This window comes from Sander vitreus, chromosome 4 (assembly GCF_031162955.1).
Source record: "Sander vitreus isolate 19-12246 chromosome 4, sanVit1, whole genome shotgun sequence".
Lineage (NCBI taxonomy): Eukaryota > Metazoa > Chordata > Actinopteri > Perciformes > Percidae > Sander > Sander vitreus.
Window position 1 is genome coordinate 12,724,017 of NC_135858.1, and position 22,976 is coordinate 12,746,992.

The 22,976-nt window shown below is 40.6% G+C and overlaps 2 protein-coding genes across 2 annotated transcripts; both read right to left on the reverse strand.

Annotated features, from left to right (window-relative positions):
• Nucleotides 1-415: 415 nt before the first annotated feature.
• pfdn5 (prefoldin 5) lies at nt 416-4,257 on the reverse strand. Its single transcript, XM_078248364.1, has 6 exons — nt 4,158-4,257; nt 3,690-3,792; nt 2,215-2,246; nt 2,016-2,090; nt 1,789-1,894; nt 416-806 (listed from the first exon to the last, which is right to left on the reverse strand). The coding sequence occupies exons 1-6, from the start codon at nt 4,221-4,223 to the stop codon at nt 721-723; spliced, it is 468 nt and encodes a 155-aa protein (XP_078104490.1). The 5' UTR covers nt 4,224-4,257; the 3' UTR covers nt 416-720.
• A 1,114-nt stretch (nt 4,258-5,371) lies between these two features.
• On the reverse strand, nt 5,372-22,088 carry espl1 (extra spindle pole bodies like 1, separase). Its single transcript, XM_078248365.1, has 32 exons — nt 21,909-22,088; nt 21,646-21,734; nt 21,077-21,379; nt 20,200-20,949; nt 19,931-20,032; nt 19,670-19,781; nt 17,760-17,887; nt 17,361-17,554; nt 17,019-17,261; nt 16,660-16,804; nt 16,046-16,205; nt 15,723-15,862; nt 15,330-15,464; nt 15,121-15,237; nt 14,437-14,608; nt 14,182-14,310; nt 13,915-14,071; nt 12,217-12,326; nt 10,815-11,938; nt 10,325-10,727; nt 10,089-10,220; nt 9,423-9,633; nt 9,064-9,269; nt 8,518-8,645; nt 8,033-8,155; nt 7,711-7,860; nt 7,408-7,575; nt 7,185-7,289; nt 6,968-7,083; nt 6,785-6,868; nt 5,922-6,086; nt 5,372-5,835 (listed from the first exon to the last, which is right to left on the reverse strand). The coding sequence occupies exons 2-32, from the start codon at nt 21,724-21,726 to the stop codon at nt 5,634-5,636; spliced, it is 6,495 nt and encodes a 2,164-aa protein (XP_078104491.1). The 5' UTR covers nt 21,727-21,734; nt 21,909-22,088; the 3' UTR covers nt 5,372-5,633.
• Between the last annotated feature and the right edge of the window lie 888 nt (nt 22,089-22,976).

Consider the following 22,976-nt stretch of genomic DNA (forward strand, 5'->3'; position numbering starts at 1 on the left):
ATGACCACGTCTTTATAAAAAAATATTTATAAAAATATTTAATATTTAATATATATATATATATATATATATATATATATATATAATTAAAAAAATATAACTTTGTGCTGAAATTGATTTGCACAGGATCTTTTAAACACTAAGCAAGTGCTGCCGCCATGCCATCACTACCTTAATTGATTTTGATTTCACTTCATTACACCTCTTCTTAGTATTGTTTTGACGTATAAAGACTAGATGGAGTGCAGAGAGCCAGAATTAGTGAAAACACTTGTGTATGTCTGCAGGGCCTTAACACTTTTGCAGAAGACGCAGTTTACTTACATTCGTAAGTAAACACAAAGTTATGATAAAAAAAAAGAGGTATTGGTAGTGAAGTGGACCCCACTGATGTATACACAATTAAAAAAAACAGTTCTTTAAATGCACAGCGACCTCTTTAATTATGCAAACTAATCGGACACCCAATTAAATTGACTTAAAATTGACTAAGTACACAATTGCTTTACTGTAACAACAACAATAGCCTACTTATACTTTACTGGTGACAAGGTGCACTTATTTCAGATAGAAAGCAAAAAAATTTTTTCTTCAGTATTTAACATGACTTCATTAGATTAGTGGAGGGCATTTTCTTGTCCTACAGATGTGAGTTATTTGCACACAAACTTAAAAATCCCCCTTTCACCAAATCATGACGTGTTTAAACAGGTTTTCTTATTACGCCTTGGTAGGCCCAACCATCTGTGATGCCTGCTGGCTTTGTTGCAGTTGCTGGATCTTCACATTCATTACTTCAATCACAGCTGAAAGAAAGAACACAACGTGTAAAGAAAATGCTTTTCCACTTAAAACTTCCTAATTGAGACTTTTTCAGTTTATGGTTACCATGTATTCTTGTAGCATATATATTCTTAAATACATTTTATTTGTACTGTAAAATACTACTTGTGTAATGTTAACTTTAAAGTGAATACACTTTCTACATTTTAGTGGAAGTCTATGGATCAGTTAAAGCTACAGTATAGTGCACGACTATTTTATATTAATGCAAAATGCAAAATAACTAGTATTCATTTCTTTTAAAATATGCTTTGGACTTGCCTTGCCATATCCATTATATTAATATATGGCTTTGAATTGGAAAGATAGTGAAGATGAATTGGAAAGATAGTGAAAAAATGAGGAAATAGAGATATCTACAGGGGTTAACGTGGGTCGGAACTTCGATTAATACGTTTCATTCATTACTGTTTATCCATTCCAGTGTTTCCCCTATTTATTCTCAGCAGCGCACCGCCGTGAGTCAGTGAACAAGGCAACTGTCTGTGGTGAGTTCAAACGTCTGTAATAATAGCAGGACAGTTGCGTACTATCTGCTAAAGTCAGTTGAACAGGTGAAGATCAAGGTTACAAAAACAGGCTCAGTAGTAAACGACATGATATCGTGCTGCAGATCTGGTGTTTTTAGCTGAGCTAGACAAAGAATATTCGGTTAAAATAGACTGGCGAGGCTGTTTTACTCTCATTGTTGGCCGTGAAGTAAGCTGGAAGTGAATGTAGCCTCGGGGTGTTTTATGTGTAGTGACTGCGTCGGACTTCGTTTAAAAAAATAGCCTTTTGAATGCTTGTCAGTAACCGGTCATATGGCAAGTTAGGAGGCAATTTGGCATGCAGTTAACACACTAGTCATAATTTGCTAAGTTGCTCCTGGTGTTCTCCACCACAGAGGGGTTACCACACAGATCCCACTTTAACCCCTGGATATATATAAAGAATGTAGCTTACCTTGTTTCATGGCATGTTTTTCCTGAAGGGCTGGCTGAATTTTCTCTATCTGCTTTGTAAGGAAGTCTATTTTGCGTTTGAAGAACGCCTTTGTCTCTCCCACATTCTACAGAGACAAACAAATAGGAGTATAAATAAATAAAATGTACATAAGAGTGTTTTTTCATTTGAATACATTATTTAGTAAAAGATTAAATTTATGGACTTTCAAATGTAAATATATTTGCCTTTTCAACATAGTATCCTGTCCCCACATCCACTAAAACATGTTCCACATCATTTAATGTTCCAGGGACGTACATCTGAGAAGAAGAAATGTCAAGGACAAGTATGCATGTCTCAAGAGACCCATAACTTCATTTAAAGCACATCACACAAAACTGCAAAACATGAGATGCTGGTTGTTCTACTGTAAAGTAAGGATACAGAGCTGGTAAGTGGCACGAGCAATTCTTTTCCTGTATGAGAAAAGAGAGAAGGGGAGGGGGATGGGGGGGTCACATGACTTCAGCAGCAGATTCACAGATGTAGGGGATGACTTCACAAACTTTCATCAAACTAACATTACACCTTTGAAAACATAATGCACATTCACAACCCATCTTTTTGTGAAACACACTGCTGTACAGTGAGGCCTTTAGATAGTTTGTTATATAAAATGATCCTAAGCTTTGCAGAGCTTGCTAGATGTATTCATTATCACCATTTCAAGATATAGAAGAGGGTAGCTTTATTTATCATAGCAAATGAAGAACCACTGTTGAGCTAAATATGTTTTTATCAATCATTCCAGTAACTGTTAACCCTCTGAGACCTGCGGGAGTGTCAGCACTTTACTGTCTTTAAGAGGCTGTAGTGGGCTGGGTTCTATAGCTAGAGTGGAGATACTGGTATCTTGTGAAACTATGAAAGGCCTGAGGCATCCATTGGTATCAACCATGTCATGCTTGCTTGTGGTAAAGGGGACTAAATAATGCTGCAAAGTTAGGGTAAATTTTGGCGAGGGCAAAATTGGCATGGCCTTGATCTCTCACCGCAAGACAGCTGAATGAAAATGGATTCTATAGGTACCCACGAGTCTTCCCTTCACAGACATGACCACTGTATGCTAATCCCATGCAGCTTGGGGCAAAAACTTGCGTTTTTTCTCATGCAGTATAAATGTTATACTCGCCTATTGTACAATTATGTATTTAAATATTTCTGCATACTGGAGTCTTGGAGTTGCGTAAATTGGGTATGACTAGAACGCCGAGACTCTTGTGGATTTAATGAACCCAATTATATTCATCTGTGATGATTTTAGTCCTCAAAGTAGCCAATTTATTGTAGTAAGACCATTTTGTGTCACTGTATAAAATTTCCTGTTGTGACCCCCTAGGATAATCACCATCATGACACACTATGGCTTTTCTTCTTTATTGACAATAAGGGGACTTTTGAGCAGTTTCCAAAAAAAATTAACAGTGCTTTTCATCTAATCACCCAGAAATTAAAGCTTTTTACACAAATCTCTAAATGTCAAAGGTTGTTGATACCAAATCACAGCATGGATTTTTTTTTATGGTGTCTTAATATGGTATTTTGGAATTTCTTTTTTTATCAATTCTCGGATGTTAATAACAAATTTGGTATTAACCCAAAAACTGCTACAACTTATGAAACAAAAAGGAGTATAGGAATGGCATCATATACTTCAATACTTATGCCTCACAAAAACACAATGTTTATTACAGATTTATGTCTATAAAAACCTTGACACAGCGTGCTGAGCTGCATCTCACATTAATCTTCATGTTTCCAGCCTTCGGATGATGTACACCACCTCTATGTGGCATCTACTGTTGGGTCTATGTGGGTTAAGGGCTTGGTGGGGCAAAAGGTCATAAAACTTTACTCACCCTTATTGTTTTTGTTCAAGACGTTCATACTATCTTTTGCTTCAACATATTTCGTCTGGACAACTTTGAGCTGACCTATTGAAGACGTCAAGAACTCAATCTCCTGCAAAACATGTACAAAACAACCGACGTTAGATATTCGATACACAAAGCGACCACACCTGTCTGAATCATAGACTGTAAATAAAGAGGTCTAAACAACAAAATATGGCCACACCGAAAATTTCAAGTATGTTTTTTTTTTTTTTTTTTTACTGCTATCGAAACACGTGAAACGACGAGGGGCAGATTCGCTAACATGTTAACTTACCTTGCACACTGGGTGACTGGATATTTAATTACCGTTAGCTTCAGATGTGCTAGCTCCGCTAACCCCACCCTCCCGTTTTCATTTAGATTATCGCCCTCATAAAGTCGAAATCTAAAAACACAGCCACAGTTGAAAAATACTAAACGTTTTAATATTACCTGATCTAATTGGGTTTTGAGTCCCTCTAATTGAGGCAGGGAGAGGTCTGTGAGATTCACCGCCATGTTGGAAGCGCGATGCCAAATGACGCCGATTGTGATTGTGTTTCCGGGTGATGAGGTGAGCTGTCATTAGTCTGAAACACCGCCCCCGTGTGGACAATACATGATATGCACCTACTTCTTTCACTTTTAAGACTGTTTTTCAACTTGCTTATCCATCATGTTAAAATGCGATTAAACAGGTGTTGGTGATTTAGTGGTTCTAAACAATACAAATATTTTCTCACTAAATGCATATCGCTTTTAGCCTGGATGCCAGCCGAATTTAGCCCCGCCCACAACATTCGAGGTCGGGAAGTTCTGACTAGAATCTGAGTATGGCGATGTCAGGCTATATCGCTTGTATAAAATATACATAAAAATGCAAAAAGGTAATATTATATTAAAGTTTAGGTCTCACAATAAATATAAAAAATTAACTTTGATTAAATGTCACTCAATTGCATTTACATTTTTAAACTTCTACCTAAACTTAAAAATGTAAATCAAATTCAGTCATCCCCATTTAATGTCCAATTGGTACTGTACAAAAGCACTAACTGGTATTACTTCCTACGAGCCAAAATCACAATACAATTCAAAAAGGTCAGATTGCATTTTCAAGTTCATGTGACAGTCAATTTCATTATCATTAAAGAGGAATTATACGAGTGACAATTCTTTGTACTTTAATTTTGGCAGGATGTTGTTGCCAAATAGATTTTCATTTTGTCACACATGTACATTTTACTGAAACTTTTGAACATTAAATGACCATATACTCTTGATACTGATAGCCCTGATATTCCTGTTGTGCTCTAGGGCCCTTGAAAGCACCCTCAAATTACAGCTGACACTCATGAGCTCTGGATCAACTGCTCCTAGGAGGTATTTAAATGTTAATATCCATTAAGAATTATAGCTGCAGCTTTTAGCTTTAAAAGAAGTATGTCACAAGGAAGGACACACTAGTATTGTAAGAACAAGATATACATGTGTAAGATCTAACTTATCTTCTATGAACAAAGTATGTGCGCTGTGAAAGCAGTTACTATCATTTGGAGATCAACTTACTGTGGGAACAATAGTGTAAATACCACTTTTTCCTCAACTCTATTGTACATAAATGTGACTAAGTAAGAAGTAATTTCCACAACACAAACTCATTTATTTAAAAAAGGATGTTTAATAAGCACATCAAACAGTTAAAATTAGCAAGATATTTAAAAGCATTCACACTATAGTAGCATTGGTTTAAATTAAGAAAACAGTCTGTTAATCTTGCCAAAAAACTGCGCAAAAAAACAAAACAAAAAACAAGGATTACATTTCAAGTTAAAAATCATGTACTCCAGCTTGTGTGCTGAAAACATTTAGATACTGTATAGATTGTTTACATCCTGTTTTTAGAAGAGTTTGAGATTACCAGCCCATCTACTGCAGGTGAATTGGTAAGCCATAGACTACAGGTGCAGCTCCTATGAGGTGTTTCAGGTGTGTGGCCTGCCGGGAAGGGCCCATGTAATGCAGGAGGGGCGCTCCAGACCCAGCGGATAACCAGGACTCCAACAAGGCTTTAGTGAAGCGATCAATGTCCCGATCTGTAACATCCCACAGATTTCCCAAAACAAATGGGCTAAGGAGAAAATAAAGAAATAGAAACGTATCAATAGGACAGTATTAACTGATCCTTTTTCAACTGCACGTAAAGACGTATCTCACCAGCCTGCTATGAGGTAGTTGAGGATGATGCCTTGTCCTTCCTGATCCCCGCGCACTGCCAGAGCGGCACTACTGCAACCAAATAGCAGAGAAGCTGCTCTCATCTGCCGTTTTAGGACTACCTGGCTGTCGAGGAATCGTGCGCCTGCACCGTGACCCACGTAACTAAAGCATCCCGTAAGAGGGACATGGACAGAGAGGATACAAAGTAAAAAACAGGTTATCAAATCAAAGAGCTTAATATAGGACACACAATGTATAAATTTAAAAAAAAATAAAATAAAGACTTACTGCTTACAAAATGACTACCAATCATCAAAATGCCCGTTGATCGACTAGTTGAATAACCGACTACCGTATTTTCCGGACTATAAGTCACATCAGTCAAAAAATGCGTAATGAAGAGGAAAAAAAAACAAAAAACATAAGTCGCACTGGACTATAAGTCACATTCATTTAGAAATTTATTTCACAAAATCCAAGACCAAGAACAGAAATTTAATCTGGAAAGGCAAGTTATTAAACTACACAACAGCACACAGAACAAGGGGCTGAATACGGTAGGTGTCCGGTATGTTAACGTAACTGCACTGTTGACCAGCCTCTCCCAGCAGCACGTTGTTCAAGCACCCATCTGTGGACTCGTTCCTCCAGCTCCTGCCATCTGGATTTCAGCGCGCGACTAGCTTTCTTTGTTTTCTTCTTTGCAAAAAAGTGCGACTTATAGTCCGGAAAATACGGTACTTGTTTCAGCTCTAATCTGCTACAAACCTCTGAATGAACTCATTTTCTAACATCTGTGTTGTAAAAACCACAACTATTATGTTCTCTCCCTATCAGGATACTTAAGATCATAAACTCACATGTATAGATCCTTGGTAGCAACAGCTTCTTCCAGCTGACCTGAGTCAGGAGCAACTCCACACACACCGCCCCAATCTAGTTGACTATAATGAGAATGTTAATGTAGTAAATAGAAAGAAAAGAGACCGGTGACAGAAAGACATACAGACAAATGAAATGCATTCAATAAGTATTGGTATCACCTGCTAAACCATTCCTTGAATTGGTCTTGAGAGTTTCCTAAATTGGCATCAGCGTCCAGCACATAAAACACCTGCCTTGTATTCACACCGTGCTTCAGGATGGACTGAGAGTCTGTCTAAAAGGGAAGATTTAAATAATATTCATAACCACCACTGACCTTAAATAACATCTGCACCACAAGCCATACTGGCACAGTAATATAGACCTTAATCTTACCTGTTTCTGAATGCATAGTCCAATTAGTGAGTGCAGAGAAGGCATCCGGCTGACAGAATGAGACCTTAAGATGGAGATGCTCTCCCACGGCAGCTTCTGAAGGTACTGCAAAGAAACAGGAGGCAATACCTCTACATTTTAGCATTATCCTACCACAATAAGGTCATTTTGGACCAAAGCCCCTCTATGTACAAATTCTGTATTTAATAGATGATAAACTAACCTTGTCCAGGATGAGAACCACATGACCACGGGGCTCTTCTCTGTCAGCGAGCCGGGACACAGCTGTATGGAGAAGCTGGTCACACTTTTTGTCCCACTGTGGAGAAACTCCCATTGCAAATCTCTTAAGGGCTTCTTGGGAGAGCACAGGAGAGGCAGACAGCACAGCCTGAAACACAACAAGTCAGAAGTGATATTGGTTGTTGCATTGCTGGTCCTTTGCCAGCCATTTTTGAGACGAGACAGAATGAAGGTCAGATGCTGCTGCTAAAGATCTATGGAGCTAAAAAACAACAACACTCACCTTTAACATTTCCTCACTGACTGTCACTCCCTTTGCAGACAAGGACTTGCAAAGGTGCTGGGCCTGTTTGGAGAGCTCAGGATCCAATGAAAGCGGTAGAAGAAAGCTGCTCCAGCATCCCAACAATCCCTCCATCTCCTTCAACAGCCGCTGAAAGAAAGGGTTATTTAGACAAATGAATTTTGTTTCCGTGTCCTGTTTTCTTGGTCTACATGTCCGAGTGGAAGTGTATGACTTTAAGTGAAAGAAAGTGAATAAAGCAGGGATTGTGAATGAAGCCTTCTGAGACTCCCCAGCAGCACCCTCGCTCTTCACCACTTACCTCAACTCGAGAGTCAAGCGCCCTGCGACCGTCCCACCACTTGGCCTTCTCAGACACACAGCTCACAACCTTCTGCTCCACCTGAATACTATCCATCTCCTGCACTAGCCAACTGATGGGGTGCTGCATAACACAAAGACAGAGGCAATGTTATAATCTGGGATGTAAGTAATGAACCACAGGGAAATTAGAAAAGTCAAGCCATTTATAAAAAAAATAAAAAAAATAAAAATAAAATAATCTTCCACCTAAGAGTATTTCGCAGCAGAGTACTTTTGTGACATACAGTAATTACTCATTGACCCAAAGAAAGCAGTCACTGTGCTCACCATTTTGGATGGATGTGGGGTATGGCTATCCTACATGACAAGACTTTAAAGTCACTTGTGTCACCAAATTGCTAAAGCCACAAGCATTGACAATACAATTGTCTGGTTTCAGATTGTGGCTACCATTGTGCTCATACCATCATTCACCGTCCTCACCGGTTGTTTAGAGGTGGCGATGTGAACAGTGACAGGGGCAGATCCCTTCTCAAGACGTGACAGTATGATGCTGTCACCCATCTCCCAAGGTTTTACTCCAAGAACAGACATCACACACACGGTCACCCCTGTGCAGGAGAGAGAGGGATGCAAAGAGAGAAAGGAGATTACATAAGCATAATGCAGTTCACATTCTGCCTTTGCTTATCAAGAATGAAAGCATCCAGAAATCTCTATTAAAATCAGGTTAGGGACAACACATAAAAGTGCACACTCACTGAATCAGGCCCCACTAAGTATAGTTAAAGTAGCAAAAGGAATGACATAAGATACACCTTTATTGACCCCCAGCGGGGAAATTATACTAGAAGTTTGACAAACAATCAAAACTTGCTCGAGATCAAAATCCACTGAATTACCAGTTTCCAAAACTTTGCTATAACCTCTCATAATGCATTACTGACGTGCAAACCACATTTTGATGGAATCATACATGGAAATGTACCCACTTTGCTACCAAGATCAAGACAGTATTTCATATTTTACCTGAGGGAATGTGTTGAATTTGTTGGATAAACTCCTGACAGTGGCTCTGGGGGAAAGTAGAGTCGTCAGCAGTTGGAAAGGAGAAGATGTTCTCCAACTGCAACAGCCTCTGTTCGGCACAGTTCTTGGACTCGTTTGGACTGAGCTCATCTAGAGTCAGAGCATCCATCTTGTCTGCTAGCTCATTGGATGCCTTACTCAGCTTTCTGTTCGCATGACACATCAAAGCAACATGAATTCAACTATTTGTAATACCATCAGATATCAAAAGAAGACAAATGTATTGCATTTGATAAAAAGACCAGTGTTGTAAGAGGGAAATCATGACTTGACCCTATACATACAACACATAGGCTTACTTGAGACAGCTGGCTAAATGTCTGATTGTGCGATGACGACTTGTGATGCCCAAGGACTGGGCATGCAACATTGCTGTAGTTATGGGGTCCTGCTGTCCCGTGGTCAAGGCCAGAAGAGAGAGGGTCGTGTAGATGGTGGGTGAGGGGAAGTGCTGAAGGGCCAACCAGGCTGAGCGGAGCAATGACTCAACATCCTCCAGAGAAAGATTGTCTGAGAAAAAGAAAGAAATTACAGATGCAACTGGATGGAGAGCTAATAAGATGAAAGAACTGCCATTAAGACTTTAAGAGTGTTTACATATGTATTTGTTAGTTTAGGTACTGTAGCCCTTATCATACATTATAGGGTGCATTCCTACAGTATCACTCAAGTTTTTTCTTTTTTTCTTCTTCTTCAAATGAATGAGAAAGTGTGTCCAAACTTTTGACTGGTACAGTATGTCACAATGTTGTAAATAAAGTTTATGATCAATTCCTACTTTAAAATGTTTCCCTCTTCCCCTACACATACTGTACATTGTACAAGTATTAGATTATTTTCTTGCTTATTTTAGAAAAGTTTTTTTTTGTAATACCATTGCAGACAAATTGATCATATTTTATCATCATCATGATGAAAGGACAGAACTGAGGAAAGAAAAGAACTGCAGCAGTGTAAAGCTTCACCTGGCCTGATGTCTGAATGAGAGAGGTGGGTTTGTGGACCTTCAATCAGATGCCCTCTGCTCCTCAGTTCAGACAAGTCATCTCGCTCCAGATCACAACACATATCCCTCCGCAACACTTCGAAATCTATGTCTAGAGAGAGTCAAAGGAGATTAGAGCTGATAGAGCCAGATATGCATAAGACCGTTATATTTCCTAATTAATGAGAAGTTTTACCATGTGCACAAAATACACACCATCTTTACTTGCGTGAGTGTCTTCAGCCTCAGTGTCTGATGTCCTGAGCTGCTCAATGCTTATGTCCAGAACTTCAGTAAATTCCTCCTCAATGGTCCTCATCTTGTCTGGCTCCTCCACTGAATCTGCCTCTGTCCTGGACAGCTCCCTTCTGGTTCTTCCTCTTCTTGTTGAGGCAGACTGACAGACGTCATCCTCAGAAGAAGTTGACTGAGGCAATGCAGTGGTCTTCTTACCCCTGGCCTGCCTCTTTGGTAGGACCTTCTCTGCAGGTGGATCTGGGGCTGATTTATTGTTCTGGGCCGCTCTTCTTGTGGTGGTTCGCTTTTTAGGGACATCCGTTTTTTCTTTGGACTCTGCCTGGGTGTTGGCTTCTGCGTCACTCTCATCGCTAAACTCCATCTGTATTGAAATATTAGAAAGATATTACTGAATAAAAACAGTATATTTTTTGCAACGATAAAACCTCTGATTACAGTAGATGCCTACCTTGAAAATTGATTTTTTTGTGCGTCTGGGGGCAGCAGGCACAGGTTGAACTGGCGACAACTCTTCATACACCTGAAACTGTAGCTTAGAGGCAGTTTTTGGTGCTTTCCGCACTGAGGCACAGGCTTTCACCTTTTGAATAGGAGTACAGGCCAAAGTAGGTACCACTGTGTTAAAGTCAAAATAGCCACGCTGCCCAACAGATGGCTTGGACTTTACCATTACTGGTGTCATGGGAAATATTGCCTTTTCTTTGGTTGAGGTGCTTGTCACCTCAATCCTGGGCTTAACAACCTTGACCTTCTTTGCCTCCTTGTTTTTGTCAGGCACATCTGGGTTTTTAATGGACTCTTTAGGCTTCCTAAGCGAGGATGACTGAGGCACCGCTTTATGTTCTGATTTGAGCTCTTGTGGTGCATTCCAAGTCCAAGCATTTGAGAAGAGCTCCTCTGGGGTGCAGCCCTTTTTCTCAGCCAAGGTAACCAATGACACAATGGCTTTAGTTGCCATTAGGCCTGCTTTCACAGGTCTTAGGACAGGAGAAGGTGTGGCATTAACAAATGCCAAGCCAGCTTCCAGTACTCTCCATATACCACAGACCTTGTAAAGCCTTGGTTCCAGCCCAGACAGGGCCATGCGAAGGTACACACGACCCACCACGTCCTGCATCAGGGAGGGCTTAAAGGAGCTTTTGGCGAGGCCACAGGGAGAGAAGAGTTTCGCCAATTTTGTACCGAGTTTGGCAGCGACACTCTTACAGCGAGCTAATGTTGCTGATTGAAGTTTCAAACTGACTTTGGCTTCATTGGGATCCAGCTGGAGAACCAGTTCAGCCTGTGTAGCTGCCCAGCGAGCAGTTGCACGGCCCAGACAGGGTTCAGAGCAGCAAGAGCAGTGGCAGTCAGATTCATGAGTCAGGGATGAGAGCCAGCGGCGAGGCTGGGCTTTGAGAGGTGGGGAGTTGGCCCGATTCCTCCCTACAAGCTCTTTGCCAATCCACCTAGTTTTCAGGAAGCCATTAAGATCATCCTCCAAGGCAGGAAGGGGCGACTGAGATTTCTGCGCTGGGCGACCTTTCCTAGGTTTGATTTTCACTTCAGTCTTCTGCACTTGATCAGAAAAATCTGGAGGAAGAGAAATAAAATAGTACATTTTGTAGTTCAAGGAAACTGACATGCTACTGTACATTAGACAATAGTCCTAACACACACATAAAACAAACTGCAATAACCGTGGTTCTTTTGTGTTTGAGTACAATTTTCTTGGAATTAACATTGACAACACATACACACTTAAATACAAAAACACCAAAATACAATAACACCATTTGATTAAATCACAATTTGACTAAAAGTCAAACAATGACAATATTTGAACTAGTGGAGCTTTGTATTTAACAGACCTATACAGAGATCCAGAAGGTCTCTGACTTTGTCTAAATCAAGTCCACTTTCCTCTCTCTCCCCCTGCATCAGCTCCAACTCAGCTTTCATCACCAGCAGTTCAGCACATCTAAAACAATGACAAGAAATGAGTAAGTTTGTAATGTGACCACATTAGCCGTTATGTATTGTGCTGCATATCTATATTGTGCTGTGTTCTAGGCCTATTCTAGGTAAAGTATTAGTCAACATGTACTAGAACAAATTAATATTGTTATCACACTGGTTTTAATTAGGTACACATGTACACTAACACTAAGATGTTACACCTTTAAATAAAGCAGTCCAGCAAACCACTACTAAGTACACCCTAATAAACACTTCAGCACTTCCATGACCGTCTATCAAATCCATAAGAGGCTTCTAATAATTAGAAGCTATTATAGGGCTGCTGACTGTATTGCATTGGACTGTACAGGGTTATACGATGAACTATAACTCAGCATATAACATTTAGTATTTTGTAATCCATTCAATCAAGAGAACTATACTGTATAGATTGTATTTTATTGGTTCAAAGTGGCCCTAGTAAAATAATCAGGGCCAATAATTATATACTTAAGCACTATATCAAGCTTAAAGTGTAACTCTCACCAAAATGCAACCTAGGACCTTTTTGTGAATGTACCCGAGCCAAACTTTCGTTTAAAAGCATATTTAGGACGGAAGCGTCACTTTTAAGCTTTACCGTATCTTTGTTTTTCGGTCAAATGGTTTTTAGAATGGGAGTGCTAGGGGCACTTTTATGATCGCATCATAATCACTATTTTTAAAACACTAAGAAGGCTCAACACAACATGAAACTTTTCTCCAAGTATCACCAGGGTCTCTACACATGAACTCGAGCATTGACAACATTGTGTACCCAGAGTTTACTAAAAAGAAACGTTTTGAACAACTCACTGTAGCTGCTGTTTCTCAAGGTTGCCGTCCACCGAGCCAGTCAAAAATAGTCGAGGGAGGAGAGTAAAGATGGAAAGCTCCTAAAGCTTAGTTCCATATAAATGCACGGATTATTTGTCGTTAGTGAAACACAATATTGACCTTGTAGTTGAAAAAGGAGCCTCATATAAGAATGACATTTCCTCCTACGGAGTCCATTCATTCGCATATCGTCTATTTTTGACTGAGAAAATGGCGGATAGCGTAAACAACAACTGCTGCTAACGTGAGTTGCTCAAAACCTTTAGTAAACTGTGTACACAAACAATGTTCTCAATGCTCGAGTTCATGTGTAGAGCCCCTGGTGATACTTCGAGCAAAGTTTCATGTTGTGTCGAGCCTTTAGTGTTTTAAAAATAGCTATTTTGAGGCTAGCATAAAAATGCCCCTAGCACTCCCATTCAAAAGGCCATTTGACCGAAAAACGAGAATACAGTAAATCTTAAAAGTGGCGCTTCCGTCCTAAATATGCTTTTAAACGAAAGTTTGACTCGGGTACATTCAGAAAAAGACACCAGGTTGCATTTTGGCGAGAGTTACGCTTTAACAGCGCACACACAAAATAAAGAGGAACAAGGAGTAACCTGCTGGTAAGTTCAGCATAGTTCACTGCCGAAAACAATATTTAAGAATGGCCAGCACAAGCTGATAAGATATCTATTGGACCCTGCTTCACTATTTTACATTTTAACCCACTACCATGCACATGTACATACTGGCTGAGTGCTTGCAGCTTGGTGGCCAGTTTGAGAGCTTCTAGACATTGGAGCCTGGCATCATTGATGGCCCCACAGCTGCTCCTCACAGCCACCACCTTCATAGAGCAGTTTAACAGCTCTGACAGCAGCTGCCACTTCAGCACCAAGTTATCTCCTGCTCACAGATCAAGGGAGAGAATCAACATGGCAGACAAACGGCACTAAAATAGACATAATGTATTAGCTTTTACATGCATCGTTAGTTCATGCGTGACACAAATGTACCTTGGTCGACAAAGCGCATGTCTGAGTTGCTGCCGTTAGTCCCAAATAGGCCCTTCCCCACTAAAGTGACCAGCAGGCTGCAGAGAAGCTTCAGACTTTCATACAGGGCAGTGTCCGGGCTATTTATACCTGAGACACAATCATAGGTCCTTAGTTAAAGCTGCTGCTGCAAACCTCTCCTCTGCATTCTCACAACGCAAAATGAAAAGAGAAAAACATCCGGTTATGTTACGTGTAGCAAATGCTTTAGCTAACCATGCTGTGTGATATGGCTTCGCTGGGCTTGTGGCAGTGCAGCAGTGTCCAAACTCAGATAGGAGCTGTAGGTCTGGAGCATCTGAGCACGCAGCAGGTACCAGCGCTTTGACTGCCTCTGCTCGTTCACTTCTTTAAGCACCTCACACAGATAAGGTACTCCACGATCCACCTGACATATGGTCAAACAGGAGGGGCAATTTGATAAAATCACTGACTCCAGCCAAAAAAAACCAATTCAATATGAGAAATACTGCTAGCATTAGAGATGGCCCGATACCATTTTTTGCTTCCCGATACCGATTCTGATACTTGCGTATATCGGCCAATACCGAGTACCGATCCCAGTGTGTCATATATTTTATTATGTTTTAACAACTGTATACTACTATCCCTGTATGTGTGTGATATTATTTCTATCTTTGTTGTCGGTCTGGCTCAGGTTAAACTCTTTGTGAAACATGAACAATGAACGCCCAAGAACGTAATTTTATTATCCAGTTTGACCGTCAGTTATAACGAAAAAACAACATACATAAACTACTTTAACGTAAATTTTCTTTAGGGTTTTATTACGTGGTATCGGATCGGTGCATAAACTCTAGTACTTCCCGATACCAGCGTTTTAGGCAGTATCGGAGCCGATATCGGTACATCTCTAGCTAGCATAGACAAGTTACCTACCTGTCCTGTGCTGTAGCAGTACTGAGCTTTCAACAGAATGGCCAGCATAGAGAGAGAAGAAGGTCCATCAGCAGTGGTAAGAGAAGTAAGGAACTTTTCTGCTTGCTCTAGCTGGGCCTAACAAAATAGCACAATAAACAAAATGAGATATAGTACATAACGAGATATAGTACATTTGCTAAAAGATAATTATTACAAAACCGTATTACCAAAGCCAGTTCAGGGGTGCCCATATCCAGAAGGATACTGGCTGTTTGACAGAGGGAGCTGGCACATCCATGGGCATCGACAAGTTGACATGAAAGTCCAATCGCAAGTTGGTAAGCTTCCAAAGCCTTTAGAGGCTGCATAAGAGAATGAGGGGATTTGATAAATACACAGATAATGTAATTACCAATGATGTGAACACTAGTTTTAACAACCTGACCCCCGGATACACAATGAAATACCCCTTAAACACCCAAGTCTTTCTTAAAGCACAACTTCATATTAACATATTTGCTTACTAAAGTCAAAACAAATCTATTTGGTGTTGAAGAGAGAAACTAAAAACGACCAAAGGAGACCCTGAAGATAGATTTTGACCACTTTGGTGTTGTTACCTTTCCCAGAAGTTTGAAGAGAGCCGCAGTCACAGCGATGGAGCTACAGGTCTGTTTTGGGTTTCTGACAGAAGGCAGGACTTGACTCTGCAGAAGAGAGGACCACTCATCCAGTGCTCTTTCCAAAGGCTTACACAACTCTTAAAGGAAATACAATGTATATTAATCTCTCACAGAGACAGCAAGTGATGAACAATTATGTATTTTTGATTAGACCTACCAATAGTACTTAGCAGAGATGCAGATTATGGTATAATATCTAATCATCATATCATACTGGTGTCTACAGTAGGATGTTTGAGGATATGAAAAAGTGTTCTTACTGTTCTCTCCAGCCAGGTTGAAATACAGGCCTTCAGAGACCAGGGTGCTGTCTTGTGTCTTTTGCTTGGCTTCATAATCAAAATCATTGGTTCCTATGGGACTGGCCGCATACTGCGTCTGCTCACGCAACTCTCGCCGTTTTCTGTCCCTTTCAATGGCCTGGACAAATCCACACAAGCATCATTAATTAATCACAAGACAGTTAATCTGGATCAATGACCGTACATTCCCAGGTTAATAAATGCAAATAACCCAGAGTGTTTTTCTCTCCAACTCTGGAATGTATTCGTGGACAAGCCAGACTTTACTCTGCAGAGCTGTGGAGATAGGTCTGGCAATGCGAGACTACAAGACCAGTGTCAGATCAGTGTATTAAATAAACTAAGACTTAAATCCAATTGTTGATTACCAGTTATACAGAACATTACAATGTCAATTCTTACAGAATTTATATGCAAGAAAAACCATGGCCATGAATACTACCATGCTGTTACTAATTTCAGTTACACTCACTTATTTTTTGACAGAAAATGCATCTAAACATGGACACTTTAAAAACAGTAGTTCAAAAAAATATGCACATGACATCCTGAGCCGATCAAATAGAGCTCACCTTCTGAAGATTATTCTCAAGAGTGCAGATATAGAGCCAAAGTAAAGCATGGGCCTTGTCATCCTTCAGTCTGTCAGCATTCTCTTGAGTCTCTGGTTCGTTTTCAAGTAGCCGTAAGGCTTCATGGGTAAAATCAACTGCAGTACTGTGTAGTTACAAATGAACACAATTAATATTGAGATAATAGGATGCTGCCCATGTTGGCCCAGTGGGGCTTCAGACTAACAATTTCAATTGTTGGCCCCGGTGAAAAAAACCAACCCGTTTTCATGTACACAATTTGGTCGCACACAAAACAGTGCATTTGTATTTGTCAAGGAGCCCAACTCATTAGAAATTATGTAAATAAAAGCTACTACCAGTCCGTCTGTTCACTGAAATCCTGGTAACACACAACTTGGGCCATTTCACAGAGGTAGACGGCACGTAGATGGCTGTGGGAGCTCTCCTCATGGCAGATGTCCAACAGATCACAGAGTGTGTTGTAACGCTCCTGGGCCGTATCTCCTGCCACCTCCTTATAGGCACGCAGCTCTTCCTCCAAAAGGCAAAGCATTACTCGCTCATCTGGGACGTCAGGACCAAAACCGTCACATAATGTCCTGTTGCAGGATGGGACAGTTTTAAGTTTTCTTTCCAATAATATTCCATGAATTACATTCTGAGAACTTCAATGCTGTCACAAACGAATGGGTTTGTACCTGAGACGGAGGTCCTCCTCAGAGTTACGGGCCGCATCGGTCTTCGTTTTCACCCACAGAGAGACTGGTTCAGCCATATGAGTAGTGATTCTGTCCCCCAGAGCCTTCAGCCACAGGATCACCCAGTCCAGCGCTCGCTCCAGTTGTCCAGCCCGCCGAGACGTCTGCACAGCCAACATGAAGGGTCGGCTCAACTAAGGAGTCAAAAGCCATGTTAAAAATACAGATGATAGCTAATATATACTGTATTAAGACACATTTTCCACAGGATCATTTAGGTTTGCTCCTGTCTATCACAACCTATTTAAATTCAGGAGACAAGACCGTATTTAGTGCATTCATTAAGACAGAGACAACGTGATGCATGATCAAACAAAAACAAACTTTTAAAGAGCTTACCCTATCGACAGAGAGCGAGACAGGGCAATTCTTACATAAATCCCTGCAGAGGATCTCAACTAGTGTGAAGGACTGGTCATAGAGACGCCGGTTGTAAAATCCACAAGCTAAGTTGCTCACAGCAACCACTGCAAGACACATGGTAATCATAAAGTGAACAAAATGTTATACAATACATTTCTAACATATCAAGTGTCTATTGCAATTTAGCATTTCAGAACCACTCAAGGGATCTGACCTCGGATCTGAGGGATCGGATCACAAGTGGACAGCTCTAGATACGCGTATTCCCACCTGGCAGTAGAATGTGTCTCTAAATGCGCCCTGAGTGAACACTTGTGATCGGATCTCACTTCCCCGCTCTATATGCAAATAAACACGTACATCATTTCCATTTCACATGGTTGTGTGCGAGTGGGTTTATAAATGTCAGTTGTTACTCACATAAATCATACATTAGAAACGATTTGAATGAATGACTTGAAAAAGCGCTGCCCAGTCTGTGTGCCGACATAAGGAGGACGACGGCAGGAATGGTGCAGGAGAAAGACGTTTTTAAAAGTCTGTGTTCATCTCTCAGTAAGTTTGTAGCTTCTAACTGAATCTCTGTAGTTTCAAGTTTAGTTTCTATTATATCTGCTTTATTTTACTTTTATGTTCGCTTCCAGGAGTCGTGTGACGTTACTGCTCATGAGGACCCAACATTTCCTGATTTTGACGCCTCCTAATAAAAGCAATTAAATAACAAAATAATTGGGGCCTTTTTTGCAAAGAATTTATTGTAAATGACTAGAGACTAACTCAATAACAAAAGGAAATGGTGTAAGAGCAGGAATATCTTTAGTAATATCCTACATATATTGGTGAATTCGGGGACGTTTTATGAAACTAAATACATCGTTGTTGTATACCGGAGGCTGCCTTTTCCAATTAACAGCGCTGCAGAGAGCTCCAGACAGCCGGGAATATAAGAGCAGGCAGAACAGGAACAAAAACACCGATAGTATGATCAACATCGAAAACACAGAATTCAGTGGTTTCTGTGACATGGAAATACTTTGAAAGAGGTGTAGTTCTGCTCACAGTTGAGTAGGGTGTTCTTAATGTGGCCCAGAACGCATTCCCGTTCTCACTGCTATTAGAATGTGGACATGTGTGGCCTAGACCACCTCCGAATGCGTTTTTAGTGATCGGATCTCAATGCGTCCTTAAGTATTTTCACCTGTACTTAGAGCTGTCCACTTGTGATCACTCATATTGGATTTTACCTCCAGGGCGAAACGGGGTAATAGTTACGGTAAATTACCTTTCAGGCACCGCTAGTGATTTTCACACATGCAGCTAGGGCTGGGCGATAGGGAGAAAATCAGATATCACGGTATTCTTGACTAAATACCTTGATACCGATATTGCGGCGTTATTCTAGGGTTGACAGTTGGTGCTTTAACAAAATATCTTCACACTTAGATTTTAGATAAATAATCATCAGTAACGTGGACATAATGTCTAAGTGGGGAAAAGGCAAATAATAGAACAGCTAGAACAGTCTGGTAGGTTCAGAAAATGACATCACTTTACTGTAATGCAGCCTTTAAAACCAGTAAAAGACAACACTTATGTCATCACAATATTACGATATCCAAAATCTAAGACGATATCTAGTCTTGTATCACAATATCGATATATTGCCCAGCCCTACATGCAGCCACATTTAGGAAAACTTGCCATGGCAATATAGATGGGGAAAGAGGTAGCCCAACAGTGCTTATCCCTGCTTCTATTCACACCAAAGCCATACCAGCATTTTCCATGGAATGCTACTAGTTCCTGAGGTGTGAATTTGTGGGGCAGATTTTCCTGCCCATTTCAAGGAAAGACCGTGTGTGAAAGGGGCTTTGGAATGTAATCACCTGCTTTGACGAGAAAGTTCTCACTTGACAGTTTACGCAGTTCAGTCATCATCAGTCCAGCTGTGGCTTGGCAGTACAGCAGCACTCTGTCCAGTGTGTCACTGTTCTCCAGCTGAGAACAAAATCAGTGGCAGTGCTAAAACCTAAATCAGGGGACAATTGGAACTGCAGCCACATGTAACTGTGTGACTTTTATCAATCTTATTTACAGTTTTGTCATTGCTATCATCATAAAATTGGATATTACAGAAGTAGCCTCACCTGTGATGCAAGCATGCTCTCATAAGCAAATACAAAGCCTTGGTAAATACTGAAGCAAAGGGCCTGTTGCAGTCTGCTGCCTTCAGCCAGGCATTTTGAATTCTGTAAATAAAGCAGATTAGTAATCTGTATAAATTCTCCGCAGGTAAAATGTATTTACCTCTAAATGCCTTTTTCATGGCAGAGATTGAGAGAAACCCAACAGTACTATAGTTTTATAGAATCATTTCCCTCTAGCACACACTCAAATGGAAAATAACTACACTCACCTTCTTCACTGTCTTTAATATCCGTTCTTGATGCTCCTCAAGAAAAGAAAACCAAGCCAGGAGCACAGGTCCACTTAATCCCTTGCTGTGGCCACTTTCGACAGCCCACACCACTAGTCCACAACCTTCCAGGAGTGCATGAGCTTCTCTGTCTCCCAGTTCAGCTGGGAGAGACCTCAAGGCCCTTGCACATTGTGTCAAAGCCTGGCCACTCTCACCACCAACCTTCATTGTAGAATGAATCTTTATTGCCCATTTGCCGAGCACCACAGCTGTACACTGTGCAGCACAGTCAACGACCTTGCTCTCAATATCATTTAAGAAGGTGGAGGCCAGATCATAGTGGCCAGCCTTACAAAGTACCTTCACCATCACCAGCACCATTTCAGAAAGCATATAAAAACTTGATGTCTCAGTAGATAGCTTAGAACCATCCCCCTTACAGCCTTGACCGCCAGTCCAGCATCTGCTGAGAAGTGTGTTCATTTCCCGGAGAAGAAAAGAAGCATCGTCCTTGGTTACCGCTTCACAGCTACTCTCAAATTCAGTGATTGCATCCTCTGTGTATAAAGGGGCTTTGGAGAAAGAGGGGGTTGCATTTTCTGTGTCCAATAACAGGAGGAAGCTCAGAGCTTGCATTTGACAGTGAAGTTTGTCGCGGGGATTAAGGATGTTCCTGTCTTTGGTAGCAGATAGTCCGTTCCAGAGCACTGAGAAACAGCTCCGCACAAGAACACAGTAGTCCTCAGCCTATGAACCATACAACAGTGGTAACTTTGTTAATGCTGTCTCTGAAGAAGATGATGCAGTGCATATGTGGAATATACAACACGTAAACAATACAAATAAATGAACTCTGTAAAAATAGAATACATACCTGTTGGGCTGGGGTAAGCCTGCTGTAAAGCAACCCTGCTAAATGGCTACATAGACTGTGAGCTTCTAGGGAGCTTAGCTTCTTGACAATATGAAAAATGATCTTTTCCATGTACAGTGGACTGCTCTGAGCAACAAGTGCTGCAGAAATATCATAGCCCTGAAGGGAAAGCTTCACCAGCTGGACCAACTGACTGACATGGTCAGAATTAGTGGATCCAACTCCAAGTTGATGGTTACAGGCTCTGATGACCCTGTCACACAGTGTGCGACCCTGAAGGTCTGGTCGACTCTTCACATAATTCTGCAAAATAAAATGCCAGGTTCAGATTCACTTTTAAAAGTGGCATTTCTAGTTTGCTGTAATGTGTTTCGTATTTTAACGTATAACGTTACACAAAAGCATGCCTAACACAACAAATGGAACTGGGGCTCATTTTGAGGTATTCAATCCTGTGTTTATGTTGTTTAATAGCCAGTGTTTTAAACAGATCCTCTTAAGACTCGTAAAATAATAACTTTACTATGAATACGAGTGGTTCATCTTATGAAAATTATGATTATGCTAACCTCTAGTTCTTGAAGTAAAAGCTCCGTCTCTTTCACAGAAGCAGTCCGCTTGATGTATTCGTCCACTTTCAAACACTTCATGTCGGCAGCTGTAGAAAGGACGTTATTCAAAGAGTAACATTAACTCGTGTTAATTTTAAACTTGGATAAAGCGAGAAGCTTAGCTTAACGTTAGCTAGCTAACGTTAGCGTCAACGTTAAAATGACGCTGTTCAACTAACGTTAACGTCTGCTAGCGTAACCAACAGTAAACTGTGACTTACTTCAAGCAGGAACCTTTGTAGCAACGCTTTTAGTCAAAGCAGATAAAAAGCAGACTTGTTGTCCACAATAACATAACTAAATAGCACTACGGCTACCGCTTAACCTTCGTACGTTTGAAGTTTCAAATCATTAAAATCCTCAAAAATCATGGAAACTGCGCCACCCGCGCACTATTTTTGAAAGGTTTTTACTAACCAATCCGCTAGCCCATCCGCTTTTATCCGGAAATACAATGACTTGTGGGTATCGTAGTTTTATTATTATGCTCAAACCGCTGACAGAGGGTATAAAAGAAACATAAAGTAAACCAATTTACATTAAATAATTCCCCTGTCCATCCAGTTGAGGTAGAGGTAGACATTAATTGTTTGTTAGGGTTTATGAGATAGACTAAAATGGATTTCAACCAGCGAAAAGTCAACGTTCAACGTTTTGAAGGCGAAGGATCCCTTAGCTGAAAGAGGACCACCTACTGCTACGGTATATTAAGTTGCATATGAAACTGGGTCTACGATAACTTGTAGGGTGGCTAAAGCCTGTACACATACATTATTAAAATAATAATTGCTGACATATTCATATATTTAAACATCATGTTGTATTGTTAAACACACATGGGAATCCTTAAGCTTAACTGTATGTGGATGGCTACAGTAAGCCTATTACCAATGTTGTGTAAAAAAATTTTGTATTCACAAATAGGCTGATTTATCTTTTGCTAATAAAATGTCGACGTCATTTATTAGATAGGACAGATTAGATTAAGACATGAAAGGGGAAAACATGCAGCAGAGGGCCGCAGGTTGGAATTGAACCCGCGGCCGCTGTGCCGAGAACTAATAGCCTCTGTATATGGGTGCACGCTCTACCAGGTGAATTGCCCAGGCGCCCACGTGATTCTATTTTTGAAAAAATCAAACAATAATTTGGTGGCCCCCCTGCTGTAATTCTGAGGACCCTATAGGGGCCCTGGAACCCCTGTTCAAGATATCTGGTCTAAAGTACAGTCAATGATTTGAACAGTATATTATTTGAGTGGTAGTAAATAGTAGGCCTAATTGTAGTAG